The following is a 27,848-nucleotide window of genomic DNA, read 5'->3' as shown; positions in this document are numbered from 1 at the left end:
ACCGCATTGTGTAATTTGAGTAACAGATTATCGACCTGTTGTTTGGAAGGGTTCCCTTGCCAATTTGTATATCAGAAATGGGAAATGTTTGTTGAGGTTTTTTTCATAGTTTACAATAACAATGTTGGTTTCTGATAGTTTGTAAAAAGACCTAACCTATTGTGAAAAATGCAGAGGTAATACCGCAGAAAAAACTTAAATCGGCCCAAAACCATTTTCTCAAATAGAAAAATATTTCCTCAAAAACAATTTTCAAAATTTTTACTGGCTATAATAGAAAGATATTTTAGTTGAAATTTCCCTGAATTTTCGATTAATAAATAATTCTAAATAATATATTTTCAACTTCCTGAGCTGATTATCAGGTTATTGCAAAATATGAAATTTAAAAAAAACAAGTGTGGTGTCTGTTCGAACCGCGAGAAATGGCTGCGCAATTTTTTGATCTAGGTTATCGAGCGGTTCCCGCACACAAGTCCAACTTCTTTTTTCGGATTTAAAAAAAAAACTACAAGAAAAATCTATTCACAATTTCGAAATTGGAAATTTCATCAGCGTTTAGAATTTCTTGAGTCTTTTGTTTGATGTCGAAACATTAAATAATTCTTACGAGACAAAAAGTTTGGAGAAAAATTATGGTTTTCTCGGAATTGAAAATTTTCCATCAGTCATGAATGGTTTAACTAAAAACTAAAAGCGCACATCCCAAGAGTATCTTGGTAAAAAAATCAGAGCATATATAAAAGAGAATTCAAATTAATAAATAATGAGAATTCCTAATTTTTAATTGGCTGTTATACTCTTTCTGGAATGTATTTTTACAAAATTACTTTCCATGCTTACACAAGACGATTCCGTTAGCAAGCAAAGCATCCGAGTTATAATTACTCGAGCTCGTTTAAAAAGGCGCGTTTGGCTTCAGAGGGTTTGCGTGAGTGTGGGTGGGTGTGAAAGTTGCTTTTCTCTGCTCCGCTCTTGGCGGCGGATGCTGCAATTGCCGTGCCACGCCCCGTTAATGTTTCAGACGCGCACACCGAACACGCTAATGACCGAGCGGCAGCCAAAAGCTCGTTTATTCCTTCTTTGGGGGCGAAATAGCCAACTTTACTCGAGGGACCGATGTTTCTTTATTGCCAATGACGAGATGTGTGAAACTGATCTGGCAATGCGTTGGCCTCGTAATTGAAACCTTTCCTGTTGATTGCGCTCGACGTGAATTCTCGGAAAATCCAAATGAGAGGCTTCACTCGCCTGCACCGGTGGCTTAGTTAGCTATCTCTCTCGGTTGCTTACTGACTTTGCTTTTAGGCTGGAAGCACGCATGAGAGGACAAAAATAGCTGCACTGCGGCATTCGAAATCTGTTACAAATTTTTACATTTTGCGGTTCAAACTTGATTAAAATAATACACGTAGAAAATTCGTAATACCATTAATTATATCAGCACAGGTTTTTGGTTTGAAAAATTAATAGTTGGTGTTTCCATCAAGAAAAATGTATCTTTATCTTTTTGGTCAAGAAGATATATAATATATGAAGGGTTTCGAGTAAATGAAAAGTTGTTGACAAAAAAAGATATCCATGAAAATCCTTCAATTACGCATGAATGCTAATAACAATAGACAAAAACATCTGAAAACTAGCTATTTATTCTTAATTTCACATCCCTATTATGATATCATTTCCTGCAGACAAAAAATTATCATTGAGCTTTGATTAAATATTTGATTTTAATTTTGTACGTCCATCCTCCAGAACGCATTTTACTGCGAAAAAACACCAATTTTGAAACCTATTTACAACAATATAATTTCGTAGAAAAGCTTTAAATTAACATAAATTAATGGAAACGCTGAAAACCTGACGCAGCCGTGAATAGAAAATGCTAATTTTGCCACTCGAGGCCGGCGTCCCTATCCCCATAACCCCCCGAACCCAGCCCCGAGCGAGCTTGGGCGCGAGTTAGGCCAACCGTGCGGCTGCTTGCAGGACTACAAAGAATTCATTGACGCCGAAAACCTGATGCCTTTTGGAACGAGCGACCTGCGCAGCGGCGTGTGCCTCGAGATGAAGCGGATGCGCGGTGCGGCGGCCCTGCTGCCGGCCACGCCGGCGCGGGGGGCCATCTACGGGATGCACGGCGGCCAGCAGCTGCTCGACATGGCGGGCAGCGTGGACAGCTCGGACACATACGCCAGCTGCAGCACGCACCCGTTCGCCTCGCAGGCCGACATCTCGGACCTGCTGGCCGGGCCCGGGTCGGCCCGGCCCCCGCGGGGGCCGGTCAAGAGCGCGTCGGGCGACGTGCTGCGCGCCCTCTCGCCCGACGACGATGAGGACCTCGACGAGCTCGAGCTGGCCAACGATTTGCGGCCCTCCAGGGGGAGCAGGGGCAGCCTCAACAACTCGGGCAACCTACCCAAGCATCGGAAAACGCGCTTCCAGCAGGTCACGCTCAACTTTTGGTCTTTCGGGACCAAATGTCACGGGTGCGAGGACAAAAATGGCACGGAGAACAAGCAAAATTGACGAATTCAGTCTTTTAGTAATTTTCACTTGTTTTACGGTACATTTTCGGAGGGTTTAGAAACAAAAATATCTCATCTCCCTCCGAGGTGCAGTTTTAAAAATTAGATCAAAAATATATTCCTCTCGCCTAGCCCGATCAAAATAACACCGAATGTACTTTCCTGGGTAAACTTTTAAAGCTTTAAACTTAAAACTTTTGATAATGCGTTTAAAATTGCTCGATGACATTTTTGAGAACTGTTGTGAAAATTTTAGTCTTTTTATTTTTTGTCGAGTAATTCCAGATCAAAGCACATTTTTTTTGTCTTTTTTGAGTTTCCAAAATCTTCCAAACCTCGGGCTCTATAACCATGCAGAATTACAAAAACTGCACAAATATTAGCAGGGGGTTAAAATGGGAGGGGATAAGCACCCCCTATGCCCTTCAGCTAGTCAGGGAGGGTCGAGCCGAGTCTATCGGTGCTCAACTTTTGAAATTCTGATGGTTAGAACCCGAGACTTAGAGTTGATAATATTTGCAGCACAAGAAAAAGTACAAAACTTCAATTTTTTCGAGTTTTCTAGTATGTCTAAAAAAGTGTCGCTCTGAATTTTTCTCACAAGCTCACACATGTCATGGGACAACTTTTAAGCACATTTTCAAAATTCCAAAATCCTGAGCTCTATCCAAATATTTTAACTATAAAAATTAACAGTATAGTGACCGTTATTGACCGACCCTGATCTAGGACATCAAATTTATCGGTTCAATCTGGCTTTGGACAAAACATTTTCATATATATTATTTTTGCACAACGGGAAGGTGAGATATTTCGGTCTCAAACAAAGCTCATAAATAAATTTTTATCACTGATTTATGATGTAAATTTTGTTTATTTTGCTTGGCCTCGTTGTGCCAAAATGTATTTACCTCCAATCCGTGACATTTCGTCCCCTTCATCCGCGTCCATCGTGGTGTCTTTTGATTTATAAATTTGCATCCATCGATATTCTGTTCAAAATCAATCACCAAGTCTGCTTAGCATACTCAGATTCACACTCTCAGCACTTGACCCTGCCTTTGTCCCAAATCCTGGCCGATTCCTTTATTCCTAATTGGGCGAATCGCCCTCACTGCTGCCGGCACGCATCGATCGCCAAACTGACGAGGGTGTGTTCTGATTGCAGGGGTCGAAGGGCCTCTCCAAGGGTGGTTACACCGGCAACAACAACTCGACTGACGACCCCCTGGGACTGAGTCGTGGCCGTTCGATCACGACGTCGCCGCTCACTGCCAGAAGGCCCACCTTCATGCCGTCCCGCAGCCTGGCCTCGGCCACTAGGATCATTAATCAGCACCTTTTCGGCTCCATGGGTACGCAGATTTGTCATTTCTGCCGCCCACGCTCATTGCCAATTACTTTTAAGTAGCATGAGCAGGAAACGCTTCAGCTTATTTTTTATTATTTTATTTTGGATATTTTTTTCTAAAATTCCTAGAATAGCTCACATGGGCGTTTTCTGTCTCTTTTTTGTCCTTTTGACCTCAAAGCTCTTTAAGGAAACTAAAATTCTGTGAAAAAAAGACTCCCCCATCAAAAAAAAAAATTAATAAATAAAAAATCAGATATTATAGGTAGGAAAAAAATGCTTTAAATAGTCTCCGACCACACCACAGAGAGGGTGAAGACCTATATTAATTAACATATATGGACATATATCCATAACTTTAATTGACACTCACGGGAATTTCTTTAAAGATTTCCACGTTTTTGTATTAATTTTTTAAAATGTAGGTGAATTCAGGTATATTTTAATCCATTTGTTTAATACTTAAGTTGTTTCCGTGTTAGGTTTTCCTGTCATGTGTTTGAATTGTCACGAAATGTGGCTACGCCCGTTAAATTTAATGAATAGTTAAGAGATAACGATGTATATTAATTTGTCTCATTTCGTTCAGGTCGCAGCAATAGCCGCGGCTCACTGTCCGCCGAGTCCATCGAAAGTCCATCCGCGGAGCAACGAAAGAAGAGTATCCTGAAGAAGTGTGACAGCAACAAGGGTGGGGCCTCCGGGGGTTTGTTCGAGCCCGAGTGCGAGCAGCTCATCTCGATCGGCGCCGGCGACCCGCTGCTCGGCGGCGACGTCAACGACATCAGCACCAGCTCGCCGATGATCCTGCGTGCGTCGTCCAAGTCGTCGAGGGGCTCGGCGCCGATCAAGTTCGGCGTCACCGTGGTGCACGAGCCGCCAGACTTCGGCCCAGCCGGCCTGAGCAAATTCTCAGCGCGGCGGCGGCCGCCACCGCTGCGCTCGCCTGTCGTGGACGAACCCCCGGAGCAGGGGGTTGCCAGCTGCCGGCACCACTTGCTCGGTGAATCGGGGGTGGCCACGTGCGGTTGCAGCCTTGACCGGCAGGAGGACAACACGTCACCCACCGAGGAGACCAGGCTGCTCCTGCACCACCAGCAGCACCACCTTCAGCAGCAACAGCCGCGGCGCCGTCCTGGCGCCGGCAATGGCGCCGTTGACTCGTCCAACAACCCTTCGGCGGCCTCGTAGCGCCCACCCCCTCCAATAAACTTGTGGTCCTCGTTCCACGCGCCACTCCGCATGCAAATTATTGCCACACAAACACACCCTATGGCGCCGAACCTGCTCCTCCACTCCCCTCCGTCCGTTCGCCTTTGTTGGTTCGTGTTATGAGAAAAAATAATTGTTTTGCGCTGGTTCAAATTCTCAAACCGCAACTGCCCTAAAACCGTGTTAAATGAAACCACAACCAAATTTGGGTTGGAAATTTAAAATGATATTGCAAATTTTTGTCTAAGCAACTGATTTTCATTTAGGCATTAAATAAGCACAAAAATAATCCATTTTAAGACTTTCAAGACACTCTTTGACCATCTATGTTGTCCTTGAACTCGCCCCAATTATCTCAAATTCACAAAAATCCAAATTTCTAGATGATTTTTGAATACTTTTTTTAGTTCGTTTTGGCCCCTGAACGGCTTAAATGGTTTGATACCTAAACAACTTTGTCGTTTCACATAAAATTAAATATTATTAATAATAAATTTTCGGCCGTCTCTGAATAATTTTCCTATCGCGAATTTCCTTGATTGCTTATGAAGTCATTTTATTGAAAACAAATTTTTGTCAAGTTTAACTGATTAATTTTATGTTTAATTGAAAAGACAACTTTAACGAATGTTCTTGTCAAGCTGCATAGTTTAAGGGAGCAAAATATTTCACGGATAGTAAGATTCCCAAAATTTGACACCTTTCTTTTTTAATATAAAAACGGGAAATTACTTGAGATTTTTGTTCTGGAGGCGTTTGGTGAAATAATTTTGAAACTGCAAATCCACAAACCACGCAAAGCATTTCTCATTTCCGTATTTGAAATTCAACTCGAGGCCAGAGAGGGAGTGAAGCGAATACAAGGGATCGTCGCCATACTATCTGTGATTTTAATACTGCTGGACTATTATTATACTTGTACTAAATATTCTTAAAACTGCGAGGGAAAACAAACAAATCGACTCATTCAACGTGTATAAAATCGTGAATTTTTTAAAAACTACCACTCTAACGTACTCTTTAATTAAAACGACTAAAGAATCAAGAAAGAGGCATCTAACTTGATTTTAAAAGGATAATCTCCAACTATTTAAATCAATAATAAAATCAGAGAAACAAGAGATATTCACAAGGAACGCGCGAGTATTAGAAGAAATGCAAAGGGAATCGTATTCGAACGCGACGTAAAGCTCAAATAAACCCGCAGAAACGTGCAATTCAAACGGTGTTGAGGTTTGTCACACGACATTACTAGAGCTCTGTACTATATATTTTAAAACCCATCTGGATGTGTAAAGTAGTTTGGTAGATCCAAAACTCTTCTCTCCATGTATCTGTTGCAAGCGCGTAGAGACGAAAAAATCGTATGTAGCGAGTGTGATCTTGTTTGCTCCCCGTCGTCGAAAAGAAGCAATTTCCGCAATTAGCTAACCACGTTTATAGGGTGCAAAAATTATATTAATTGATTCGGTGTTGTTAAACCGCGTAGAGTTGAATTGAAACACACAACGATGAATTGTATATTCTCTGATAAAAGAGCTAGGTGTTGCGAAATTGGCCTATTTTCCCCCGCGCGAGAATTTGCCGACAAACGCACACTTTCGATGTTTCTGTGTGTAACCATATATTTTTTACTCGTTTATATTAATTAATTTTTTGATATTTTTCTTTGACGCTTGTTTATTTCATCTCGAGGTGGAATCGTCGCAGCTCATATTGAGAGTGATTTTTTTGGATTTTTATACATTAATTTGGTTTGAACCTCCGTTGAATTATGCGAAATGTTCGGCAAACTTCTCCTCCTTATTTTTCTAATAAGCAATTACGATTATTACACCCTCCCCGCCCGCGAAAAACGTCGTCCGTGTTGCCGAAGTTAACTGCTAAAAACAGATTTAACAAAAGTTCGCCTTTGACATACCTGGTGTATTGCATGCGAATGAAAATGCTGAAAAGGGTGTCGATCGTCCTAGGAAAACTCTCTAGTGTGTGTGTTGAAAAAGTGCAAAAATTGGATGTGATTATCGTTTTTAATCAACTGTTGATTGCTCTCACACTATATGGAAAATGAATCATTAAAGCGGGAAAAGTAAACCATGCAAAACGAAAATATATTCACACGCCCTTCCACTATAATTCTAAAAAAGAGGAACGATTTAAATATTGCATCAAATTAACTAAGGGAAACCCTCAGACATTTGCTCTATCCTTCTTCAAACTTGACCTTGTTCAATGTTGTTATGAACAAACCACATTCGTGCAGGTGTGTTATCACCTTTGAAAGTCATTTTTCTGGATTTTTTTCCAACCCCCAGAAAAACCCTTCTGTCGTTGAGTAAATCGATTTCGCGAGGGAGCTCCGCTGAGGGTTTGGTTTCTAGTTTTATTATAACATTTATTTATAACTCTGCGCTAGAGAATGATTTCTCTACATACATTTTTACTATATCTGCACTTTGCTCATGGATTTTAATTTTAATCAACTAACAAAGGAAACAAAGCAAAGAATACTCTTCTAAAATGCACTTCGTAATGTAATTATCCATAAAAGGAAAAACGCGCATGAAATTTTGTGATTTTTAATTAAATAATAGCAAGAATAACGGAACGAGGTGGTGAGATGCCATGGAAAACATTCCAAACTATAATGTTAAAGCAACATTATATCAGCAAAGAAAACAAAACTATAGGAAAATCTAAATTGATGTAAAATGTGAATAAATTTTTATTTGCTTTTACTTTAGACAACTGATCAGAAACAAACGTTTAGATTTTCCTGCATGAGTGATTGGTATTGAAGTTTTGATTACATGGTTTTACTACTTGGGAGAGTAACAAAAGACGAGCCTCAAGAGCCTTTGTTGAGATGCATCAAATAATATATGTACATCCGTTTTTATTAATTTCACGATCCACCCTCCTTTGGTTCCAAAAATTATGCCCCTGTTAGACTTAAGAAAACACTTGAGATATATATTATAGTTGTTCATATTGATTGATAATTCATTGTGAAATGAAATATAAACTTGGCTTTTGCATTAAAACGTTTAAAATTAAACTTTACTGAGTTTTTATCACAGTCAAATCCTTCGAGCTATAGTATCAATTAGAAACCTTTATTGAAACCAGACAAATTGAGTACTACATAATACACATTAATAACATTGTGTTGAAGTTCCGTCTTCGCACGTAAATAAAAGAAGCCCACTTACAAATTTGATTTTAAACAGAATATCGCAATCAGCTGATCAGATTGATAGCAAGTGGAATGGGCACTAGAGAGACGGAAGCTGTGGTGATCAACAGGATTACTTGCGACTCACGCGCTGCCAGCTTCCGTCATCACCTTCTTCTTGAGGAGCAGAAGGAGCGCTTCGTTCAGGGGCTGAATTGATAAAGTGTCAATTAGTATTTTTCTCTGAAAGGACTCTGCCAGAAATTATATTTTCTAGGTGTACTCGGGGTTGCGAAAACGCATTGTTAAAATATGCACTGGATTTTTTTTTTCAATTTCTTGCAATAGAAAATGTATCACCAAGAGACGCAATAAAAATGCAAATCAAGTGGAAAAGAATTTTTCTGTTACGAAACTATTAATTTAAACTGTAATAGAGATTGCAAGTTGCCTAAAAACAAGCCAAAAGAGCACACACCTGCTGAAAAAATTATTTTGTAATGCATTTTAACGACATCCACGCGCATGAATTAGAATAGTACCAAAGTTTAGCTCACCTGGTTTTTTCTCTTCACGCTCTTCCTTGCGAACAGGAGGCTCAGCACCGCCAGCAGGAGGTCCGCGGCGCCAGTCAAGCTTCGGGCCGCCGCGGTCGTCTCTCCTGTCTTCGCGACGGTCATCACCACCACGCCTATCAAAGCGGCGGTCGTCCCTGCGATCATCATCGCGCCGGCGGAAATCTCTGTCTCGGTCGTCACGTCGGTCATCACGGCGGTCATCCCTGCGCGTAATTTCAATTTTCCTGCGGACAAAATGGGTACACAATGTAACATGCATTTGGACAAAAACGAAGCATGGCGAAAATCTCAATGGAATCGTTTTAATTGGATTAAAATAACGGTTCACACAATTATATCTAGTTTATCCAGCACGAAATGTGCAGTTTATTCTAGCTGAAAGGATTTTCTACAATACTAATTATATAGATATAGAAACCTAAAATTTGTTAACGAAATGATAGATTTTTTTAAATTGGGTATTGATGTCGATAAATTAAAAAAAAAACTGATTTCTCTACATGAAAACATTTTAATTTATTCATTAGCTCACATTTAAAAACTAAAAATAAGTAGAAGCGAATGACGTATTCAAGTATAATTATTAAAACTATGTTAAAAAAATATTTTCTTCAGATGGTTAAAATGAATGAGCATCTAGAAACACCATTAATTGAAAACCGCGTGAGATTAAAAGATAGGTGTTTGAATCTGGCAAGAAACCAAAGCCTATACTGTTAGGTAAAATTGTTTCGAAGTGATTTATAGTACCTGGACATCAAACAATGATTTTGAGCGTTCCATGAGTTTCAATAGATACCAAATTTTCAGCAAAAGAATGATGTGTATATTCTACAAACACTGTAGTGGAAAAGTTTATGTAATATTTTTTTAATCACAGTTGAGTGGGGACTATCATTTTTTATTTTCAAATAAAATAACGGAGGTTGGTAAAATCCAAATGTTTTGGTCAACTGTCAACTCTTTCACCAAACCATGAAAAAAGCTTACCTTGGGCCAGTGTCGCGAGAATCGTCACCGCCAGATCGCCAACTGCTTCCTGGCTCGCCCATCTGGAAATAACACAAATGGATGATTAGATTAGTGTCAGAATAAAACCATCGGTAAATTTTTATCAAAAGGAGGAATCAGCATGGGATATAAAGCAGTACATAAATTGTGTTGACTTACACCACGTCTGGGGATATCTCTAGACATGGGACCATCTCTAGACATGGGGACATCTCTGGACATAGGGCCTCTCCTGTCGTCACCTCTCCTGTCATCGCCTCGCCTGAGATCATCACCTCTGCGTTCTGAAAATATACAAGAAGTGTGTTAACTTAATTGAAGCATTGATGTGATAATTCAACATGTACAATTTTTTTATTTCTCCCCCCCCCCCCCTAGAATTTAATATATTTGTAGCTTTAATAATCTAGGGTGGTTGATATAGATGTTTATTCTCACTTAATACAAATATACAAATACATCAATAAGACAAGTTGGAAGTAGAAAAAATTATATATATTTGATTTAAAATTCCTCTGCCATGTGACCCATAGAGATTTAAAGAGGTAAAGAGCGTGTAAAGGTAATATTATCTTAAGTTATATAATGCTTATAAGTATAACAAAATTAAGCAAAATATACGTATTAACAACACTATCCTGTAACCTATGGTATGATAAGGTCAATGAAAATCATTTCAACCATTTTAAAATATACGCAAAAATGAAGACGATAAAATAAGGAAAAACAGACACATACCGGTGGGCCTCCATGCGTCCTCCTTGGCTCTTGGTGGCGAACCATTAGCGGCACGCGAGCGCCAGTCGTCGGGACGTCGAGCTGGAGCTTCCCTGTCATCACGTTTCCAGAGCCTGGAGCCCCCGTCGCCTCCGCGGTCTCTCTCACGCAGAGACGCCTGCTCATTCCTAGTGCGTTCCTCTATTTCGCGATCGCGTTCCCTCTGTTTCTCGGCAGCTCTGTCGAGGGCCTCCATTCTTACACGCTGCTCTTCCTCCTCCTAATAAACAAATTCATTGTTAGGACAAACTTCACTAATATTGTGTATTATGGAGGCAAAAAGAAAGGGAAATTATGAAAACATGTAAAACAAAGAAAAAACCTATTCATTTCAAAAAGCCTAATTCTTGATCATTCTAGATATTATTTATCATTTCAGATATTCCAACAAGGCCGTTTAATTTTTCGTGTAAAATTTGGCTCGTTAAGTCAGCTTTTTAATTACAACAGCACGATATTTAACAAAAAAAAAAAAAAAAAAAAAAGACAAAATTTTCCTTCAACCAGTGATCAATGTGTTGTGTGGAAATGTGTGACTAAAAATAAATTAAAATTACAGAAGACCTAATATTTGGTTTAAATATACGTAAATTTTGAATTGAATATTAGAACCGACAAATTGGTTTATAATCAATATTTTGCCAATTTAATCTATTTTAATAACTTTCTAATTGAAATCATCTGAAAAATTGGATTTTAGTAAGATTAAATTGAAAAAGTGGACTTTTTAGCGCTACTTTAAGGTTTCAAAATGGGTTAATGGCAACATAGACGATTTTAGGTGGATCAAAACTCTCTGCATTCTGCATTGTATAATTCGTGCTAGTTTGATGCCTGAATAAAAATTGGACAAAAAAAAACAGGATTGTCTTTAATTCACAACCCTAGAAACTGTTTTTGAAACCAGAAAACCTAAATCATGTATATAAAATAAAATTCTCTTTAGAATAAAATTGAATTATTTAAGCTTAAACCAAGATGGCAAACCTTTTCCTTGCGGATGAGCTCTGCAGCTTGCTCCTCCTCCATCCTCTTTCGCTCAATCTCTTCGAGCCTGGCTTCCTCCTCCTCCCTGCGGCGCATTTCCTCAGCCTCCTTGGCCCTGATATAGTCCCGCCGGCGATGCTCCTTGCGCTGCTGCTTGCGCTCCTCCAGCAGCTGCAAGCGCTTCTCAGCCATCTTCTTCTTGAACGCCTCCTCCTTGGCCTTGAACTCGGCCTTGCGCTCCTCCTTCAGTCGCGACACAAACGCGTTCTTCTCGTCCATTATCAGCAGCAGCCGCTTCTTGGTCTTCACGGCCAACTCTCGCTCTTCCTTCAGCGCAGAAATCCTTTGCTTCTCCTGTGCCTCCCAGAAAAGCATGTCTTGTTCCTGAAAACAGCACAAATTATAAAGCGTTAATTAAGTGAACAAGCTATTACAACAATTAAAATTATATATATATATATATATATATATATATATATATATATATATATATATCTGTGTGTGTGTTTGTGTGTGTGTGTTCATGGTTATGGAACTTGGACTGGTTGTACATTTTACCAACCAAACTAAGAGAAAATTTAGAAAGAAATCTCTTCTAAGTAATGAATTTAAAACTCTGCGACTCCTTTTCGGATGTCTAGAAAGATATCTTGATCACCAGTGCTCAAAGTTTAATAAAATTAATGATGTGAAAATGACGCTCAATCAGCACTTTGATCACTTTGATTGTGTCTATTAACCATTACATGTGTCCTATGAAGTGATGCAATTTTGTATTATGTAAATACTTAAAAATGCAAGTTATGAAAATTTAATCATACCTTTTTCTCGTCAAATGACTTTACGAGCAGAGGAATTTCTTCAAGGCGCTTGGCACGTTCAAAATAATCAACCTTCTTCTCCTGAGACTTGAGCTTCTGCTGCAGCTCCCGTCGCTCCTTCTGCAATTCCTCAACCTCTCTCAGGGCAATTTCATCGGCATCCATTTTCTTCAGATCCTGCACGCAAAATAATGTCGTGAAGAACAAATAAATATTCTTGTTTATTCAATGACGATTTTTTTAATAAGTAAAAACCTTCAAGGAAAGGCAACAAGTTGCTTACATCGTCCTGGAGCTTTTGCAAAATGCGCTGGCCGTGGGTGGTCTGCGAGATCTGCTGCATTTTCTCCTTGAGAGTGCGGTCCTTGATCTGCTGCAGCTCGTTCTCCTGGCGTTTGCGCTCGCGCTCCTGCCGTTCCTGCGTCAGCCTTTTCTGCTCGGCCATGGCTTGCTGGCGCGCCAACTCCTCCAGACGTCGAGCTTCTTCCTCTTCGCGCACCGTGTTCAGACGCTCCAGCATCTCCTTGCGCTCCTCGATGATTATGCGACGGTTCAGCACTTCACGGTGCTCGCGATCCTTGATACCGTGGTAGTGACTCACCAACAGCTGCATAGTCCTTAACTTTTCGGCCTGCAACAAATTTAATTATTTGAAATTTCTTAAGCAATGGATATTTTAATTTTCAAAGACAATAACACCGAATATGAAAAAAAACCGGTTGTTGGCTTTAAAGACGCATTAAGTTGATGACATCTAACTTTCTATTTTATTACTACCATGGAAGCAGCTGCTTCAGACAAAAATTATCTGTTTAAAATTTTAAACGTAGTTTGAATTAGACGTGAGGAATTTTAAGCAAAGGATCCGACAAAAATACCTTTTTCTTCAGAGGGTCGATGATCTTGACAGCTCTGTACAGGACAGAACCCATGTTGATGAGCTGGTTGCGAATCTGCTCGCTAGGCATGCTCTGCAGGGTCGGCCCCTCTGCCTTGTCTTCACGCTGAGCCTGGGACAGATCAATGCCAAAGTGGACACATTCCTTGCGGTGGTCAATGCGAATTTGCATGTCGTTGTGCCTGACGCAATCCACGAGCAGCCGCTCCAGGTGGAATGGCGTGGCGAAACACGCCAACTCAACCAGGCGTGGAATCTCGATCGTCTGGTAAACTTGGGACACCTGTGGGGAAGAATTGATTATTTATTTTATAACATATTTGAATGGAACTATAAAAATAAAATGAAAAAATTCCGCGACCAAATCTGGGCTTATCTTGCAGTTATTTTCAACATACCTGTCTGATGAGCCTGATGTGGGTGACGTCCTGCAGGGCAGGGATGTACTGCACAAGTCCAGTGGCGCTCTCGTCAGCGCGGATGCGATCAATGATACTGTGCACCTTAGAGCACAACTGCAGCGGATTGAATTCCTCTTCAAGCCACTGGTGCAACTCCTGCAGCTGCGGGGTGGCCAGGCTGACCACGTTCATGCGCAGAATGTCCCTGAGCAGCGACTGCCTAGTGGGCGGCTGGAAGAGGCCAAGCAACACTGCCAGACGCTGCGCCTTCTCCAGAGGGCTCTTGTCTGTCTCGATGAAGCGGTCAAACTCAGGGTGCGCGGACGGCAGCGGAATGGACAGCGTGGCAATCAGAACCCTGCAGGCCATCTTTTGCAGCTCCTCCTGCGTTATGTTCTTCTTCATCTCCTTAGAAAGCTGGAACAGCTTGAACAAGGCCGCTGCGTGGAACAGGTTGTGGCCAGCCTTCCAAAAGACCAGTGCCAGCTTCTGGTAGTAGTTGGCCATGGTCTTGGGCACTGGTGACTTCTTTGCCAAGTTCATCAGGCCATGGATGTCCTCAATGGCCTTGTACGCCTCCTGCCACAGTTCCATCTGGATGGCAGAGTCTAGCTGCACCAGACGTGTGTCCTGGTTCAGCTGCTGCGTCTCCGGCTTGCTGATGGACACATTGGCCACCTGAGGAGTCAGCTTCTGGATGTCCTCCAAATGTTTGCGCAGCTTGTCGCATAGCTTGCGGAACTCAGTCTTGCGGTTATACTTCAGGCAGAAAGCAAAGGCCTGAAACAAGGAAGAAATTAGTTTTCTGCAGTTTCTATTTTTTGAATCAACTAATCTAGTGATCTTTGCATTAATATAATTGGTAAGCTTCCTAACAGCTACGGCAGATAATTTAAGAATTACAATCTTAATCACCAGCATTGCTGTTTTCCTATCACTGACCTTTGCAAAATTATTTAGTTTGATGATGAACTGTAAGACAACTTTTATAGCCATTAAAACCATATCAAAGTCAGTTGATAACCAATTTTAACAATAGCAGCAATATAAAACTTTCTGAGCTAATTAGTTTTAAAAATTGAATGTTTTAGTCAAAGCAAGAAATAAATCTCATACCATCCGTGCAATGTCATGGTACAGCGTTTCCACATGGCTGTTTGTGCGCAATAGTTCGAGGCACTGACAGTAAGATTCCCAGAGGAACTTGACCCATGGGGTGAGAATGGTTCTATCACTCCGATCTTGGGCGTCCTCACCACTTACAGCACTGAAGAAGTCAGGAATTAATAATTAAACAGGAATAGCTAAATACACCAGGTATAATACCTCAGAAGTATACTTTCTGGAGTTTCCAAATTATCCAAATCATCGATATCAACCACAGCTTGCTGAGATTGCTCTCGAGCTTGTTCTGTCCGCTCTTCCGCTGTCCGAAGATAAAAGCGAATAACGTTTTCTAATGACCCAACGTTCACGGACTGGAAGAGGTTGCGGTATTGAAAGAGCCCCTCTTTGGCTATGTGAGACTTCTTCAATTCCACGCATAGCTCGAGATATTTGAACATGATGGGCTCGAGAACGCTCTCGCTCCAGCTGAAAACCCATTTCTTGTTCCTGAAAACTTCGTACAAGGTGTCTAAAGCACGAGCCTGCTTCCCAACTTCGATGAATTCTGAAATTTGGGGGTTGGATTGATTTCTGACTTTCGACATGGGAATGCAAGGACTTACCGGTGGCTTTTTTTAGCGCATTTTCCGGACGCTGGGTGTATCTAGCCATGATTGGATGTTGTGCAACAGATTTATCGAGACAGTTTTATACCAAATTTGTAAGAGAGATAAATGTTTCCAAAGAAAAACATGAAAATTGACGAAAAATCTGGCAAGTCAATGCAAGCGACTGAAGAAGCACGCCACGAGCACTCTCACTAGAGATTGCTATTTGCAATGTGGTGGAGCAGCCATTAATGATTTTGCAAGCTGGCCAACATGATTTTCACCCAATAATTTTCAATTTTATATGATTTAATTTAATGTTGCTATACTATCGACACATAACTATTTATACTAATTATGTGTTGATCGAAATTATATTTTCCTAATTATTTATCACTAATACTCGAGAATAAATAAAATAAAAAACTCAAACATTCCAAACATTCATATATTGAGTTGGTATTATTGCTTAAGTTTCATGATCGTAGCGCGCAATCTTAAATTTCATCATTAATCCTGGCCGTAGCTTCAAACTTTTTTAATAAATTCTCATAATCTGTTAATACAATTCACATAATATTAATTACTGTTATTATTTTATCACTTGATCCCGATTTTCTACGGACAAAAAAAGGAAACTATTTTATCATACCAACATTTTAGCTTTGGTGCAAGTCATTGCAAGTTTGATACACCTGTTTAAGAGTAGTGTTATGATTGTGGCGCGCGAATGTTCAATTTTTTCCACCCCGGCCCTTTTATTGCTTTTATTATTAACCTCTTCGTCCTCTTCTTGCCCCTGCAGCTCACATCTCGATAATGCATTTTAGCATTTCTCTGCAAAGATTATTTTAATATTCTCGGTGACTTAAAGAAAATGGAAATTCTTCCGCACCATGTTCAACAAAACCTGTGTACATCAAGACCTCAATATCGCCAAGGAAGAAAATTAACTGCTGTCAAAGTATGATAAGATTGCTTTAGATTAGACTAAATTTATGTTGTTATAACTCTTGTTTCCTTTGTTTTGGAATAATAATATAATAATTATATTATCATACTTGTTTATTTTTGCAGTCATTCATTTTATGTATGTATAAATCATTAAACATTAAAAGAAAATTGTGCAAGACAAAAACAGCTAGCAAAATATATGGCAAAAACCAAAAAACAATGTATTACTGCACTGATTGTTGCAACATAATAACTCAGTGACCCTAATATTTTAGGTGTACACCATAGCAGGCGAGTCTCGGCATTTACTTTTTCATGGAGTGCCTGACTTGAACCTGAGAGATGAGCTGAAAACGAAATTGTCCAAGTATGGAAAGTTGGAAAGCCTTGCTGAACTACCTAATTATAAAGACGCTGAGCAGTTCACAAAGGTTTACCATGCAGTGTTTTGTGACATCAAAAATGCCAGGTAACAACCTAATTTAACTACTAAAAAATATGAATATGAGTCAATATAAACTTCAAAAATATATATTTCAGATTCACGAAAAGAAAATTAGATGCGACATCTTTTTATGGTGGAGTCTTCCACGTCTGCTATGCCCCTGAAATGGAAAATGTTGAAGAAGTGAAATTAAAAATGGACTTAAGAAAGGCAGATGTATTAAAAAGGTTGAGAACAAATTCCCGGTATGACCAAAAAGTAATATTATTTCCTCCGATTTTGTTAACAAATAATTTTGTCAGGTCAACGGAAGCAAAGTCTAATTTTAAACTTGAGGAGTACGATCGAAACATCCCAGCTAAAAGCATAAGTGATAACCAACAATATGGTGCCTCTAGCAAAGGGGTAAAATGGATTTAATATTTAACTGCAGCTGTTAGATATTATAAAAACTTTCCGCAGGTAATCTATGGACCGCAGTTGCCAACGGCGTTGACGCAAACTGAGACACCGGAGTTAAAGATAACTTCAAAGATGTTCATTCCTCGCCAGTTGCAGAAAAGAGCGTTCACTGCTCTCTCGTCTATGGAAATGCAAAGCAATAAGCGCGCAAGAAAAGACTGATTTTATCCATAAAATTCCTATTTTTATTTCTCATCAACCGCATAGGAACGAATTATGAACAATAGAGCCCTCTACTCTTTACAAGGAACGCTTAATTAAAAAAAATCGAACATAACAAAAATTTAACCAAAATGTACAAAAATGCGTCAATCCTTTAACAAGTTAAAAATATATTAGTTAAATAGAATCTCTCCTTGTCAGAAACATGCTATCTGTCTCGGTAATAAATGCTATTTGATGTTTTTAAATTTACATAAATATCACCTTCACAAGCATTTCAAACCTGAAATGAAAGTCTTGTCCCTATTCAAAGATTCGTGTGCGTTTTACTAGTCCACGTCAATGGCGCATTTGTGCAGTCACAGTTCACAGTTGACTATCAATGATTATACTGTACAAGAGTTCCTCGTCCATCAGGTGGGTGAATTAGTCGCATCATTTCGGATTGACCATTACACTATCATGCTTTCCACCCTGAAAATGAAATGAAATTGTAAATTTAAACTGCATAATCTCAAAAGATAAAAAATGTTGATATTGGGACTAAAGACTCAACTCAGACCTAGCTTGGAATTTATAAAAATTTAGAAATAACATAAAATATCTGGTAAGAGATTTTACAAGAAATAATGATCAGTTTTGTGGCATTTGGTCAACACGTTATTTTAACTCTGAGTTGGGCCAAAATCTGAAAAATCCAAGCCGAACCCTGGTTAAACCAGATAAAACACTTTATCATTAAAACTTTTGCTCAGCCCCTTGATTTATTTTCCATTTTCAAACACCAGCTCGTAAGAGATTCTAGTCTTTGATCCTAGTCAAATTACTTGATTGATGGCTAATCAATCTCTTATCTGCACTAAAAAGCTAATACTAAACTATTATAACACTCATTAAATATAATAAAAAGCACGGCAAAATAAAGTAGTTGCGCCAAGAAGTCTTATCAGAGAAACCAAAAATGTCATTTTGCGAGTTAAATGCAATGATATATGTTCAACTAATAATTTCCTGTAATGCTCTCACCAAGGGAAACTTTCGGTGAGCTTTTTGCTTGGCGTTGGGAAGGTTTTTGTTATTTACAGCATCGTTGCCGTAATCAATTTGATCCACGTCATCATCTCCTTCTAAACATGTCAAGGTTAAATATCAACCAATTCCGAGCCCATTTTACCTACCGTCTTCATCAGGATCCTCAAGTTGCAGATCTTCGTGTCTCTCGCCCTCAGGCAGATGGCGATTTACTCCATTCCAATGGGGAGCGGCGCCATCCTCGTCCTTGTAGTTCTGGAAAAGGCCGCCGGCCCCTCCGCGACGTGCATCCTCCTCATCAAGGGCATTGCCCTGGCGCCATGGCTGCTGCTGCTGCTGCTCAGGCGGAGGCGCTCCTACAGCCTTCTTCTGTTCTTCGTCCTCCTCTGGCTCGGGCTGGCGCAAAAACCGGCCTTGGAAAGGCTTTACAAGCTGTCGCGACTCCTCCAAGTTTTTGCCAAGAAGCGAGTTTTTGTGGATGTTGTTGTCGTCGTCGCTCTGCACCTTGGGTACTACTGCAGGAGGAACCACCCCAGCTGGCAGCAGCTGCTCGAAAATTCCAGCCAGCGGTTTTGGGGCTTCAGGTCCAGGCGCTGGAACTGGAACTACGTTGCTTTTGGCTGTACTTTTCATTCCAGTTGGAGAAGAACTTGATGCCTGAAATCAATCAGAGTTATTTGTACAAGCAATAGATGATACAGTTTTGGTGATGTCACCAGAGGTACGGCCCATTTGTTGCTTCAATCAACTAGACAAGATAATTAAAATATTGTTAAATTGTGACTTGTGACAAGCAAGATTTTTTTCTTACCCAAAGTCAAACTAATTGTATCAAAGTTTCTAGATTCCTGTCTCTTAACTAACCAAATGAGTTTATTTGGGGCCATTGACAGAAACCTGTTTCAAATGATTGATTAGATTAAATTAATTCATGTACAGGGTTTGAAGTTTTGTCCGTACACAACTAATTCAAGAATTTAATGAAATAAAGTCAATTTTTCCAATCAATAGAGCTTTGTTCTATATAAACTACAATAATGTGCAATTTTAAAGGGGACCTTAAGGATTAAAAAAGTTAAAGTCGATTGTTACAGGGCAAAAATGGGAAATTTTTTTAATATTGGATGGAAATAAGCAGTTGATAGACAATTATTTGCTCTACAATTTGCAATAGTCCTTGCTACGGTAAAAATTCATTTTTTTAATTTTCCTAATTTTACAGTGCGTGAACAAATTTAATGAGCATATTTTGATTCCTCTCGTCATGATCTATTCAACAGTGAAAGAGGTTTTGAGGAAACCATTTGAAAAGCATGCTAGCTTTGCAGCTACCTTTCTCAAAAGTTTACAGTACAACCTAGGTCAATTTTGGCTTCAACTAAATACTAAGGGATTCATGCATTGGCAACAAGAATTTTCCAGGCTTTTACAGTGTAAATAAGAAGAAGATGATTATAATTTAATGTGTGGTCGTCACTGTAAGTCAAATTCAACGCTTAAAAAGCGAAGGATAAATAGCAATGTATGTAAGTAATAAATTTAAAATTGATTAAAAACTGAAATGATAAAGAAAATGATACAAAAAACAATTTGTGTTTAGTATCAACTTCAACGTGTGAAAGAAATGTCAAATTTAGATTCAAAACTGATATTATTGCGGATCAGCAGAGCAACTATGCTCCACACCTCCCCACATTCAGAACACAACAGAATAACTGCGAAATGATGAAATGAATCATGGGGAAGTAGGATTCCTATTTTTTTTTTCCAAAAACTTGAGTGAGAAAGCTAGGTATTTCATGAAAATTCCAGGGAATCACAATTGCACACACCTTTTGTCAACTCTTTGCCCAACACCCTGGCTACGAGTAAACTGACTTAAACGATGATTTCCAATAAACTTATGTTTTCAACGCGATGTAGGGGCTGCCATAGATATAGGCCATAGGTATAGGAAGATGAAGGCAAAAGTTACCTTTGGCTCTTCGGGTTGATGAAGGACATTTTGCTGATTTTTAATATTGGAGTTCATTGGAGAGGGAGAAATGCTAGCAGCTGACGGCGATAGGAAGTTAGGCACATTCAGTGCAACTGACGACTTGGATGGGCACAAAGAAAGCTGCTTCTGCACACAATAAATAAAAATTAACAACTCTTCCACCGCAAAAAACCTGAAATATTACCTTGCACTGGTTCAATTCATTGTCGAGTCGCTGGTTTTCATCTTGGAGATTTGATATTTCAACAGCATCTTCTTTTAAGAGTTTTGACAGTTTTTCATTATCGATCTTCAACTGTGTCACTTGGCTCTAAAATTATAAGGTTCTTCAGATTGATTTACAACAACATTCAAGAAGTTATAAAGAATCAAGAAACTCATAGTTAAATTTTAATTGACCAACAACCTTATAAATATTTGATTCCAAATTAGATTGTTCTTTCAACTTTTGTAGCGTACTCTCAGCCACTCTTTGTTCTTCAAGAGCTTTGATGGCCCCGTTGCGCACTCCATTACATTCCTCAGCTAAATCTTCATGTTGGCCCTATAAATTTCATGCACACCACAACCAAAGAGTTAAGCAGGTTTATTGAAAGGATTAAAGCAAGTGCATGCAGTTTGAGTGTGTGACAGTGCTGCGTAATTTAAAGACGAAAGACGTGAAGTGCTTCTATTGTTTACACTCTAATATCTTGATTAACAAGATGAAAAAGGTTAAGCTGGCACCGACAGCCGACAGGAACCTATTGGCGCTGATTGGAATAAATTTAATTCTTCCTCGTTTACCTGGAGGAGTTTGTAGTGTTGCTGCAGTGAGGCCAGTTTGTTGGTAGTGTCGAGCACCTCTCTCGCACGCTTGTTCTTTTCGATCTCCAACTGGGAGCTGAGGTTGTCGTGAGTTTTCTTGTGGTCCGCTTTTTCTTGCTGCACCGACTTCTCCAGCCTCGTTTTATACTCAAATATTACTGAAAATAAATTATCTTTTACATTTAAAACTCCAAACGCATAAGAGTTCAAACCTTGAAGCTGTGCTGAGAGAGATTCCTGCTGTTGTTGGCACTTCTCGGATGATTTCCGCAGGTCATCTATTCTTGTTTGCGTCTCGTGAATAATGACCACAGTGAGGCCAACGAAAAGCACAGCACCTAAGTAGAGTAAAATTCTCCCTTTCGACCCCCTCGCAATTCGTGGAGCTGACATTATTAGGCCTAACAATAATTCGGCTAACCTGAAAAATTGAAAATATTTTTTTGTCACTGAATTCTTTTGCTAAAGCTTACAAACTTCAAATGCGTGATGCTGAGTTGCTTAGCTGGCAAATTCTTGTTTAGAGGAGTTTTATTACATCCTTATCTCTTTCCTCAGAGAAAAAGGGACACAAAAAACTGCATACGAAATAAATCCACCCGAAGCATCAGCAGCATTGAAGAACATTTGAAGTGCCACACATCGTATTGATACGGTCTGCAGCACGTTTCAGCGTCTTATTTTCGATGAAGCGCTACGAATATGCTGTATTTGATCTGTAGCCGTGGTCAATACAGCGAAGGGCAGAGTCAAAGCCAAAGCCGCTGCTAAATCCAAATTTCGTGTCATACAGCCCTTCTCTTTCGTCCAGCAACTCATACTACGAATGTTTTTGCATCCGATTGTTTTTTCTGTCGTGAGATGGCGCTAGTTACCATCGGTTAAAACACACCTCGAATATCTTTTAAGCCGGTGATTTTTATAAGCGAGAAGTAGTAAAATTAACCGGTGTTTCTCAAAGAAAAACCGCAATTTTTCAATCGGTTAGTTGTTTTAACCGGTTTTTGAAGTGAAACGATAAATCAAACCGGTAAAAATTGCACAAAAGGTAGGTAGGTTTGTGCCTGCAAGAACCGAATAAGCAAGCAGCTCGCAGCTCCCCTCAAAATCCTCGGAATCTCTGGGCAACTCTCTCGCTCTCTCGCCTTTATTGTTCACCTGCTCGTGTTGGACTCGTTGTGTTTGCTGTTGTAAACTGCGATAGTGCGAATTTTCCGCTAGTTTGCCTGCTAGGGCCACCTTTGGTGTCCCGGCCATCGACTGTGCCCCGGTGAGTGAATTTAAGCGGGGATAGAGTCAACGAGAATGGGCAGGAGCGTTAATTCTTTAGCTGGAAGAAGCGTTTCAAAACGCAACCTATCACACTCGCCATTGTTGCTGCTGCCGCTGCCGATGTGTTAAGAGTCGGTTCTGCACCAGCCTTATGTGCAGTAGCGTATAACCAGTGGCTACTCAAAACGGTGTGGTACTGCAAGTAGATCTATGTACGTTGCCGGGTCGCGTTTTTCAGGCCAAACAAATTTTAAGAATTCAGACGAATGTGAAGTTGGCCGCTCGCGTTAGCCGCTCGCGAGAAGATAGCCGCTTTTTCAGCAATGCTGCCAACCTAAAATTTACAACGCAAAAAGAGGGTCGTACGCATAAATTTAAGGGATGGGGTGAATCGGATACTGCCCAAGTGAAGTAAAATGCAACTCTTAGTCGTAAAATAAAAATTTGAGCAAAAGAAAAGGGTGCCATTTAAGGGCTTAAAATTCGAGGGGTGGTTGCTGAGGGGAGTACAATCTTGAAACCCTTTCCAATTTATTTAAACCGATGAAAATAATATTTCCTGCGAGTTTGAATTAATTTCAGCGTTCCTAACTTGAGAAAATTAAATAAAACTCCGTAAAATGGTCAATTTTAAGGGTTAAAAATTCGAGGGGTGTCTCCTGAGAAGAGTTCGATCTTCTAACCCTCTTCAATTTATTTAAACCGATCAAAGCAATATTTCCTGCGAGTTTGAATAGATTTCACCGTTCCTAACTCGAGAAAATTGAAAAAAAAATCCGAAAAAGGGTCAAATTTGAGGGTAAAAATTCGAGGGGTGTCTCCTGAGGTGAGTTCGATCTCCAAACCCTTTTCAATTTATTTAAACCAATGAAAACAATATTTCCTGCGAGTTTGAATTAATTTCATCGTTCCTAACACGAGAAAATTAAAAACAAAATCCGAAAAAGGGTCAAATTTGAGGGTTAAAAATTCGAGGGGTGTCTCCTGAGGTGAGTTCGATCTCCAAACCCTTTTCGATATATTTAAACCAATCAAAACAATATTTCCTGCGAGTTTGAATTAATTTCACCGTTCCTAACTCGAGAAAATTAAATAAAACTCCGTAAAATTGTCAATTTTAAGGGTTAAAAATTCGAGGGGTGTCTCCTGAGGGGAGTTCGATCTTCTAACCCTCTTCAATTTATTTAAACCGATCAAAGCAATATTTCCTGCAATTTTAAATAGATTTCCTAACTCGAGAAAATTAAATAAAAATCCGAAAAAGTGTCAATTTTAAGGGTTAAAAATTCGAAGGGTGTCTCCTGAGGGGAGTTCGATCTTCTAACCCTCTTCAATTTATTTAAACCGATCAAAGCAATATTTCCTGCAATTTTAAATAGATTTCCTAACTCAAGAAAATTAAATAAAAATCCGAAAAAGTGTCAATTTTAAGGGTTAACAATTCGAGGGGTGTCTCCTGAGGGGAGTTCGATCTCCTAACCCTGTTCAATTTATTTAAACCAATGAAAGCAATATTTCCTGCGAGTTTGAATTAATTTCACCGTTCCTAACTCGAGAAAATTAAAAAAAAATCTGAAAAAGGGTCAAATTTGAGGGTAAAAATTCGAGGGGTTTCTCCTGAGGTGAGTTCGATCTCCAAACCCTTTTCAATTTATTTAAACCAATGAAAACAATATTTCCTGCGAGTTTGAATTAATTTCACCGTTCCTAACTCGAGAAAATTAAATAAAACTCCGTAAAATGGTCAATTTTAAGGGTTAAAAATTCGAGGGGTGTCTCCTGAGGGGAGTTCGATCTTCTAACCCTCTTCAATTTATTTAAACCGATCAAAGCAATATTTCCTGCAATTTTAAATAGATTTCCTAACTCGAGAAAATTAAATAAAAATCCGAAAAAGTGTCAATTTTAAGGGTTAAAAATTCGAGAAATGTTTCCTTAGGGGAGTTCGATCTCCTAACCCTCTTCAATTTATGTAAACCGATGAAAGCAATATTTTCTGCAATTTTGAATAGATTTCACCGTTCCTAACTCGAGAAAATTAAATAAAACTCCGTAAAATGGTCAATTTTAAGGGTTAAAAATTCGAGGGGTGTCTCCTGAGGTGAGTTCGATCTCCAAACCCTTTTCGATATATTTAAACCAATCAAAACAATATTTCCTGCGAGTTTGAATTAATTTCACCGTTCCTAACTCGAGAAAATTAAATAAAACTCCGTAAAATGGTCAATTTTAAGGGTTACAAATTCGTGGGGTTTCTCCTGAGAGGAGTTCGATCTCCTAACCCTGTTCAATTTATTTAAACCGATGAAAGCAATATTTCCTGCGAGTTTAAATTATTTTCACCGTTCCTAACTCGAGAAAATTAAATAAAACTCCGTAAAATGGTCAATTTTAGGGGTTAAAAATTCGAGAAATGTTTCCTTAGGGGAGTTCAATCTCCTAACCCTCTTCAATTGATGTAAACCGATGAAAGCAATATTTACTGCAATTTTGAATAGATTTCACCGTTCCTAACTCGAGAAAATTAAATAAAACTCCGTAAAATGGTCAATTTTAAGGGTTAAAAATTCGAGGGGTGTCTCCTGAGGTGAGTTCGATCTCCAAACCCTTTTCGATATATTTAAACCAATCAAAACAATATTTCCTGCGAGTTTGAATTAATTTCACCGTTCCTAACTCGAGAAAATTAAATAAAACTCCGTAAAATGGTCAATTTTAAGGGTTACAAATTCGAGAAATGTTTCCTTAGGGGAGTTCAATCTCCTAACCCTCTTCAATTGATGTAAACCGATGAAAGCAATATTTACTGCAATTTTGAATAGATTTCACCGTTCCTAACTCGAGAAAATTAAATAAAACTCCGTAAAATGGTCAATTTTAAGGGTTAAAAATTCGAGGGGTGTCTCCTGAGGTGAGTTCGATCTCCAAACCCTTTTCGATATATTTAAACCAATCAAAACAATATTTCCTGCGAGTTTGAATTAATTTCACCGTTCCTAACTCGAGAAAATTAAATAAAACTCCGTAAAATGGTCAATTTTAAGGGTTACAAATTCGTGGGGTTTCTCCTGAGAGGAGTTCGATCTCCTAACCCTGTTCAATTTATTTAAACCGATGAAAGCAAGATTTCCTGCGAGTTTAAATTATTTTCACCGTTCCTAACTCGAGAAAATTAAATAAAACTCCGTAAAATGGTCAATTTTAGGGGTTAAAAATTCGAGAAATGTTTCCTTAGGGGAGTTCAATCTCCTAACCCTCTTCAATTGATGTAAACCGATGAAAGCAATATTTACTGCAATTTTGAATAGATTTCACTGTTCCTAACTCGAGAAAATTAAATAAAACTCCGTAAAATGGTCAATTTTAAGGGTTAAAAATTCGTGGGGTTTCTCCTGAGGGGAGTTCGATCTCCTAACCCTCTTCAATTTATTTAAACCGATGAAAATAATATTTCCTGCGAGTTTGAATTAATTTCAGCGTTCCTAACTCGAGAAAATTAAATAAAACTCCGTAAAATGGTCAATTTTAAGGGTTAAAAATTCGAGGGGTGTCTCCTGAGGGGAGTTCGATCTTCTAACCCTCTTCAATTTATTTAAACCGATCAAAGCAATATTTCCTGCAATTTTAAATAGATTTCCTAACTCGAGAAAATTAAATAAAAATCCGAAAAACGGTCAAATTTGAGGGTTAAAAATTCGAGGGGTGTCGAGTTTTCTCGAGTTAGGAACGGTGAAATTAATTCAAACTCGCAGGAAATATTGTTTTCATTGGTTTAAATATATCGAAAAGGGTTTGGAGATCGAACTCACCTCAGGAGACACCCCTGGAATTTTTAACCCTTAAAATTGACCATTTTACGGAGTTTTTTTTAATTTTCTCGAGTTAGGAACGCTGAAATCTATTCAAAATTGCAGGAAATATTACTTTAATCGGTTTAAATAAATTGAAGAGGGTTAGGAGATCGAACTCCCTTCAGGAGACACCCCTCGAATTTTTCACCCAAATTGACCATTTTACGGAGTTTTATTTAATTTTCTCGAGTTAAGAACGCTGAAATTAATTCAAACTCGCAGGAAGTATTATTTTCATCGGTTTAAATAAATTGGAAAGGGTTTCAAGATTGAACTCCTCTCTGGAACAACCCCTCGAATTTTAAGCCCTTAAATGGAACCCTTTTCTTTTGCTCAAATTTTTATTTTACGACTAAGAGTTGCATTTTACTTCACTTGGGCAGTATCCGATTCACCCCCATCCATTATATTTATGCGTACGACCCTCTTTTTACCTTACAAATTTTAGGTTGGCAGCATTGCTGAAAAAGCGGCTATCTTCTCGCGAGCGGCTAACTCGAACGGCTATCTTCACGATCGTACTTCAGCTGGGCCAGAGCCAAAAGGGTCGACCACTGGCTCGGTTCAGCCTATGCATAATAGCCGAGTATGATAAATCGCCCCCTACGTTAATAAACCACACTTTTTTCTCGTTTCCATCAATACTATCATCTAGAAATCTGGCATATTAATTTCTGGCTCGCAGATACAAGCGTAAGATGAGTGACGGAGGCAGGGCCGGCCGGCCACTGTGGAAACTCATAAGCTTGTACATTTTTAATTACTCTCGTCAAACCATAAGGGGTGCGAGTTAATTTCCAGCCCCAATCATCGCCCTAAAGTGTATACCTTTAGTATTTCGATATTACGGTTGTTTTTATCTCGGAACTTTTTTAAAATTAGCTTCCAAAGTCAATTGCTTACATTTTGCTCTCTTTTGTTTCAGATTCAGCATTGTTTCTGCTTATTGAGTGTGTGTTTCACGAGTTACGTGCATTCTTTTAGGAAATAGCATACGACACCAATGGCCATGTAATTGTAAGTTGAGATTTTACGTTTTGGGCTTCAACACCTTCCGTGTATGAGAGGGGGGTGAGTTTCATGCTCCATGCCATTGCCCATATGGGGAAGAAGAACCCTCAAGTGAGTGTTCTTCGTGTAAAGGTTTCTTTTCCCCATTATTTATTTATTGATGCGTGTACCTTAAAATATTTGCCACTTGCCAAAGGAGCATGTGGCCATTTTGAAAAGTTCCCTTTGGGACTCGTATCCCCCTGCTTTGTGCATGAACGTGAAAATCTGTTATATATTTAAATGAAAATTATAAAAGCTCCAATTTGTATTTAGCAATCAAACATCGCCGTTCCGGAATTCGCAATAAAGAATCTGGCGTGCGATACAGGCGCGCTCAAAGAAGTAGATTATCGTTTA

The 27,848-nt window shown here is 39.1% G+C and overlaps 5 protein-coding genes across 16 annotated transcripts in view; 3 read left to right on the top strand and 2 right to left on the bottom strand.

Moving 5' to 3' along the window:
• Shab (Shaker cognate b) overlaps nucleotides 1–8,149 on the top strand; it is a 74,370-nt gene extending 66,221 nt beyond the window's left edge. For 4 of the 6 annotated variants that reach the window (XM_065494217.1, XM_065494216.1, XM_065494214.1 and 1 more), the window contains 3 exons: nucleotides 1,990–2,448; nucleotides 3,697–3,883; nucleotides 4,469–8,149. In XM_065494217.1, coding sequence (XP_065350289.1) covers nucleotides 1,990–2,448; nucleotides 3,697–3,883; nucleotides 4,469–5,070 — 1,248 coding nt within the window. In that variant the 3' untranslated portion in view covers nucleotides 5,071–8,149. The remainder of the gene's footprint in view (nucleotides 1–1,989; nucleotides 2,449–3,696; nucleotides 3,884–4,468) is intronic. The other 2 variants (XM_065494219.1, XM_065494218.1) reach the window with 1 other exon arrangement.
• Nucleotides 8,150–8,186: 37 nt separating this feature from the next.
• eIF3a (eukaryotic translation initiation factor 3 subunit a) lies at nucleotides 8,187–15,685 on the bottom strand. The gene is made up of 13 exons (XM_065494220.1): nucleotides 15,470–15,685; nucleotides 15,066–15,411; nucleotides 14,856–15,006; nucleotides 13,737–14,519; nucleotides 13,319–13,621; nucleotides 12,724–13,071; nucleotides 12,441–12,617; nucleotides 11,620–12,003; nucleotides 10,594–10,852; nucleotides 10,015–10,139; nucleotides 9,835–9,896; nucleotides 8,824–9,068; nucleotides 8,187–8,476 (listed from the first exon to the last, which is right to left on the bottom strand). Exons 1-13 carry the CDS (start codon nucleotides 15,516–15,518, stop codon nucleotides 8,400–8,402), a joined length of 3,309 nt encoding a protein of 1,102 aa, XP_065350292.1. The 5' UTR covers nucleotides 15,519–15,685; the 3' UTR covers nucleotides 8,187–8,399.
• Nucleotides 15,686–16,120: 435 nt separating this feature from the next.
• Nucleotides 16,121–17,491, top strand: LOC135944948 (RNA-binding protein 48). The gene is made up of 5 exons (XM_065492217.1): nucleotides 16,121–16,418; nucleotides 16,684–16,877; nucleotides 16,949–17,098; nucleotides 17,156–17,258; nucleotides 17,316–17,491. The coding sequence occupies exons 1-5, from the start codon at nucleotides 16,332–16,334 to the stop codon at nucleotides 17,475–17,477; spliced, it is 696 nt and encodes a 231-aa protein (XP_065348289.1). The 5' UTR covers nucleotides 16,121–16,331; the 3' UTR covers nucleotides 17,478–17,491.
• LOC135944945 (Golgi integral membrane protein 4-like) lies at nucleotides 17,478–22,141 on the bottom strand. Of its 4 annotated transcripts, none has more exons than XM_065492211.1 (9): nucleotides 21,793–22,140; nucleotides 21,528–21,736; nucleotides 21,295–21,473; nucleotides 20,915–21,052; nucleotides 20,693–20,818; nucleotides 20,485–20,634; nucleotides 18,656–19,166; nucleotides 18,504–18,604; nucleotides 17,478–17,951 (listed from the first exon to the last, which is right to left on the bottom strand). In XM_065492211.1, the coding sequence occupies exons 2-9, from the start codon at nucleotides 21,706–21,708 to the stop codon at nucleotides 17,913–17,915; spliced, it is 1,425 nt and encodes a 474-aa protein (XP_065348283.1). In that variant the 5' UTR covers nucleotides 21,709–21,736; nucleotides 21,793–22,140; the 3' UTR covers nucleotides 17,478–17,912. The 4 variants fall into 4 exon arrangements, with proteins under 4 accessions (XP_065348283.1, XP_065348282.1, XP_065348284.1 ...); XM_065492210.1 differs by having other exon boundaries at nucleotides 21,789–22,139; XM_065492212.1 differs by lacking the exon at nucleotides 18,504–18,604 and having other exon boundaries at nucleotides 21,789–22,141.
• Nucleotides 22,142–22,428: 287 nt separating this feature from the next.
• The window catches only part of LOC135944940 (uncharacterized), a 31,136-nt gene continuing 25,716 nt past the window's right edge, over nucleotides 22,429–27,848 (top strand). For 3 of the 4 annotated variants that reach the window (XM_065492196.1, XM_065492195.1, XM_065492192.1), the window contains exons 1-2: nucleotides 22,430–22,585; nucleotides 27,364–27,455. The gene's annotated coding sequence lies outside the window, so the exon portion shown is untranslated. Of the gene's footprint in view, nucleotides 22,586–27,363; nucleotides 27,456–27,848 lie in introns of all 4 variants that reach the window. The other variant, XM_065492197.1, reaches the window with a different exon arrangement.

The sequence above is a fragment of the Cloeon dipterum genome, chromosome X, assembly GCF_949628265.1.
Source record: "Cloeon dipterum chromosome X, ieCloDipt1.1, whole genome shotgun sequence".
NCBI classification, from domain to species: domain Eukaryota; kingdom Metazoa; phylum Arthropoda; class Insecta; order Ephemeroptera; family Baetidae; genus Cloeon; species Cloeon dipterum.
This window is presented reverse-complemented; position numbering and strand designations above follow the sequence as displayed.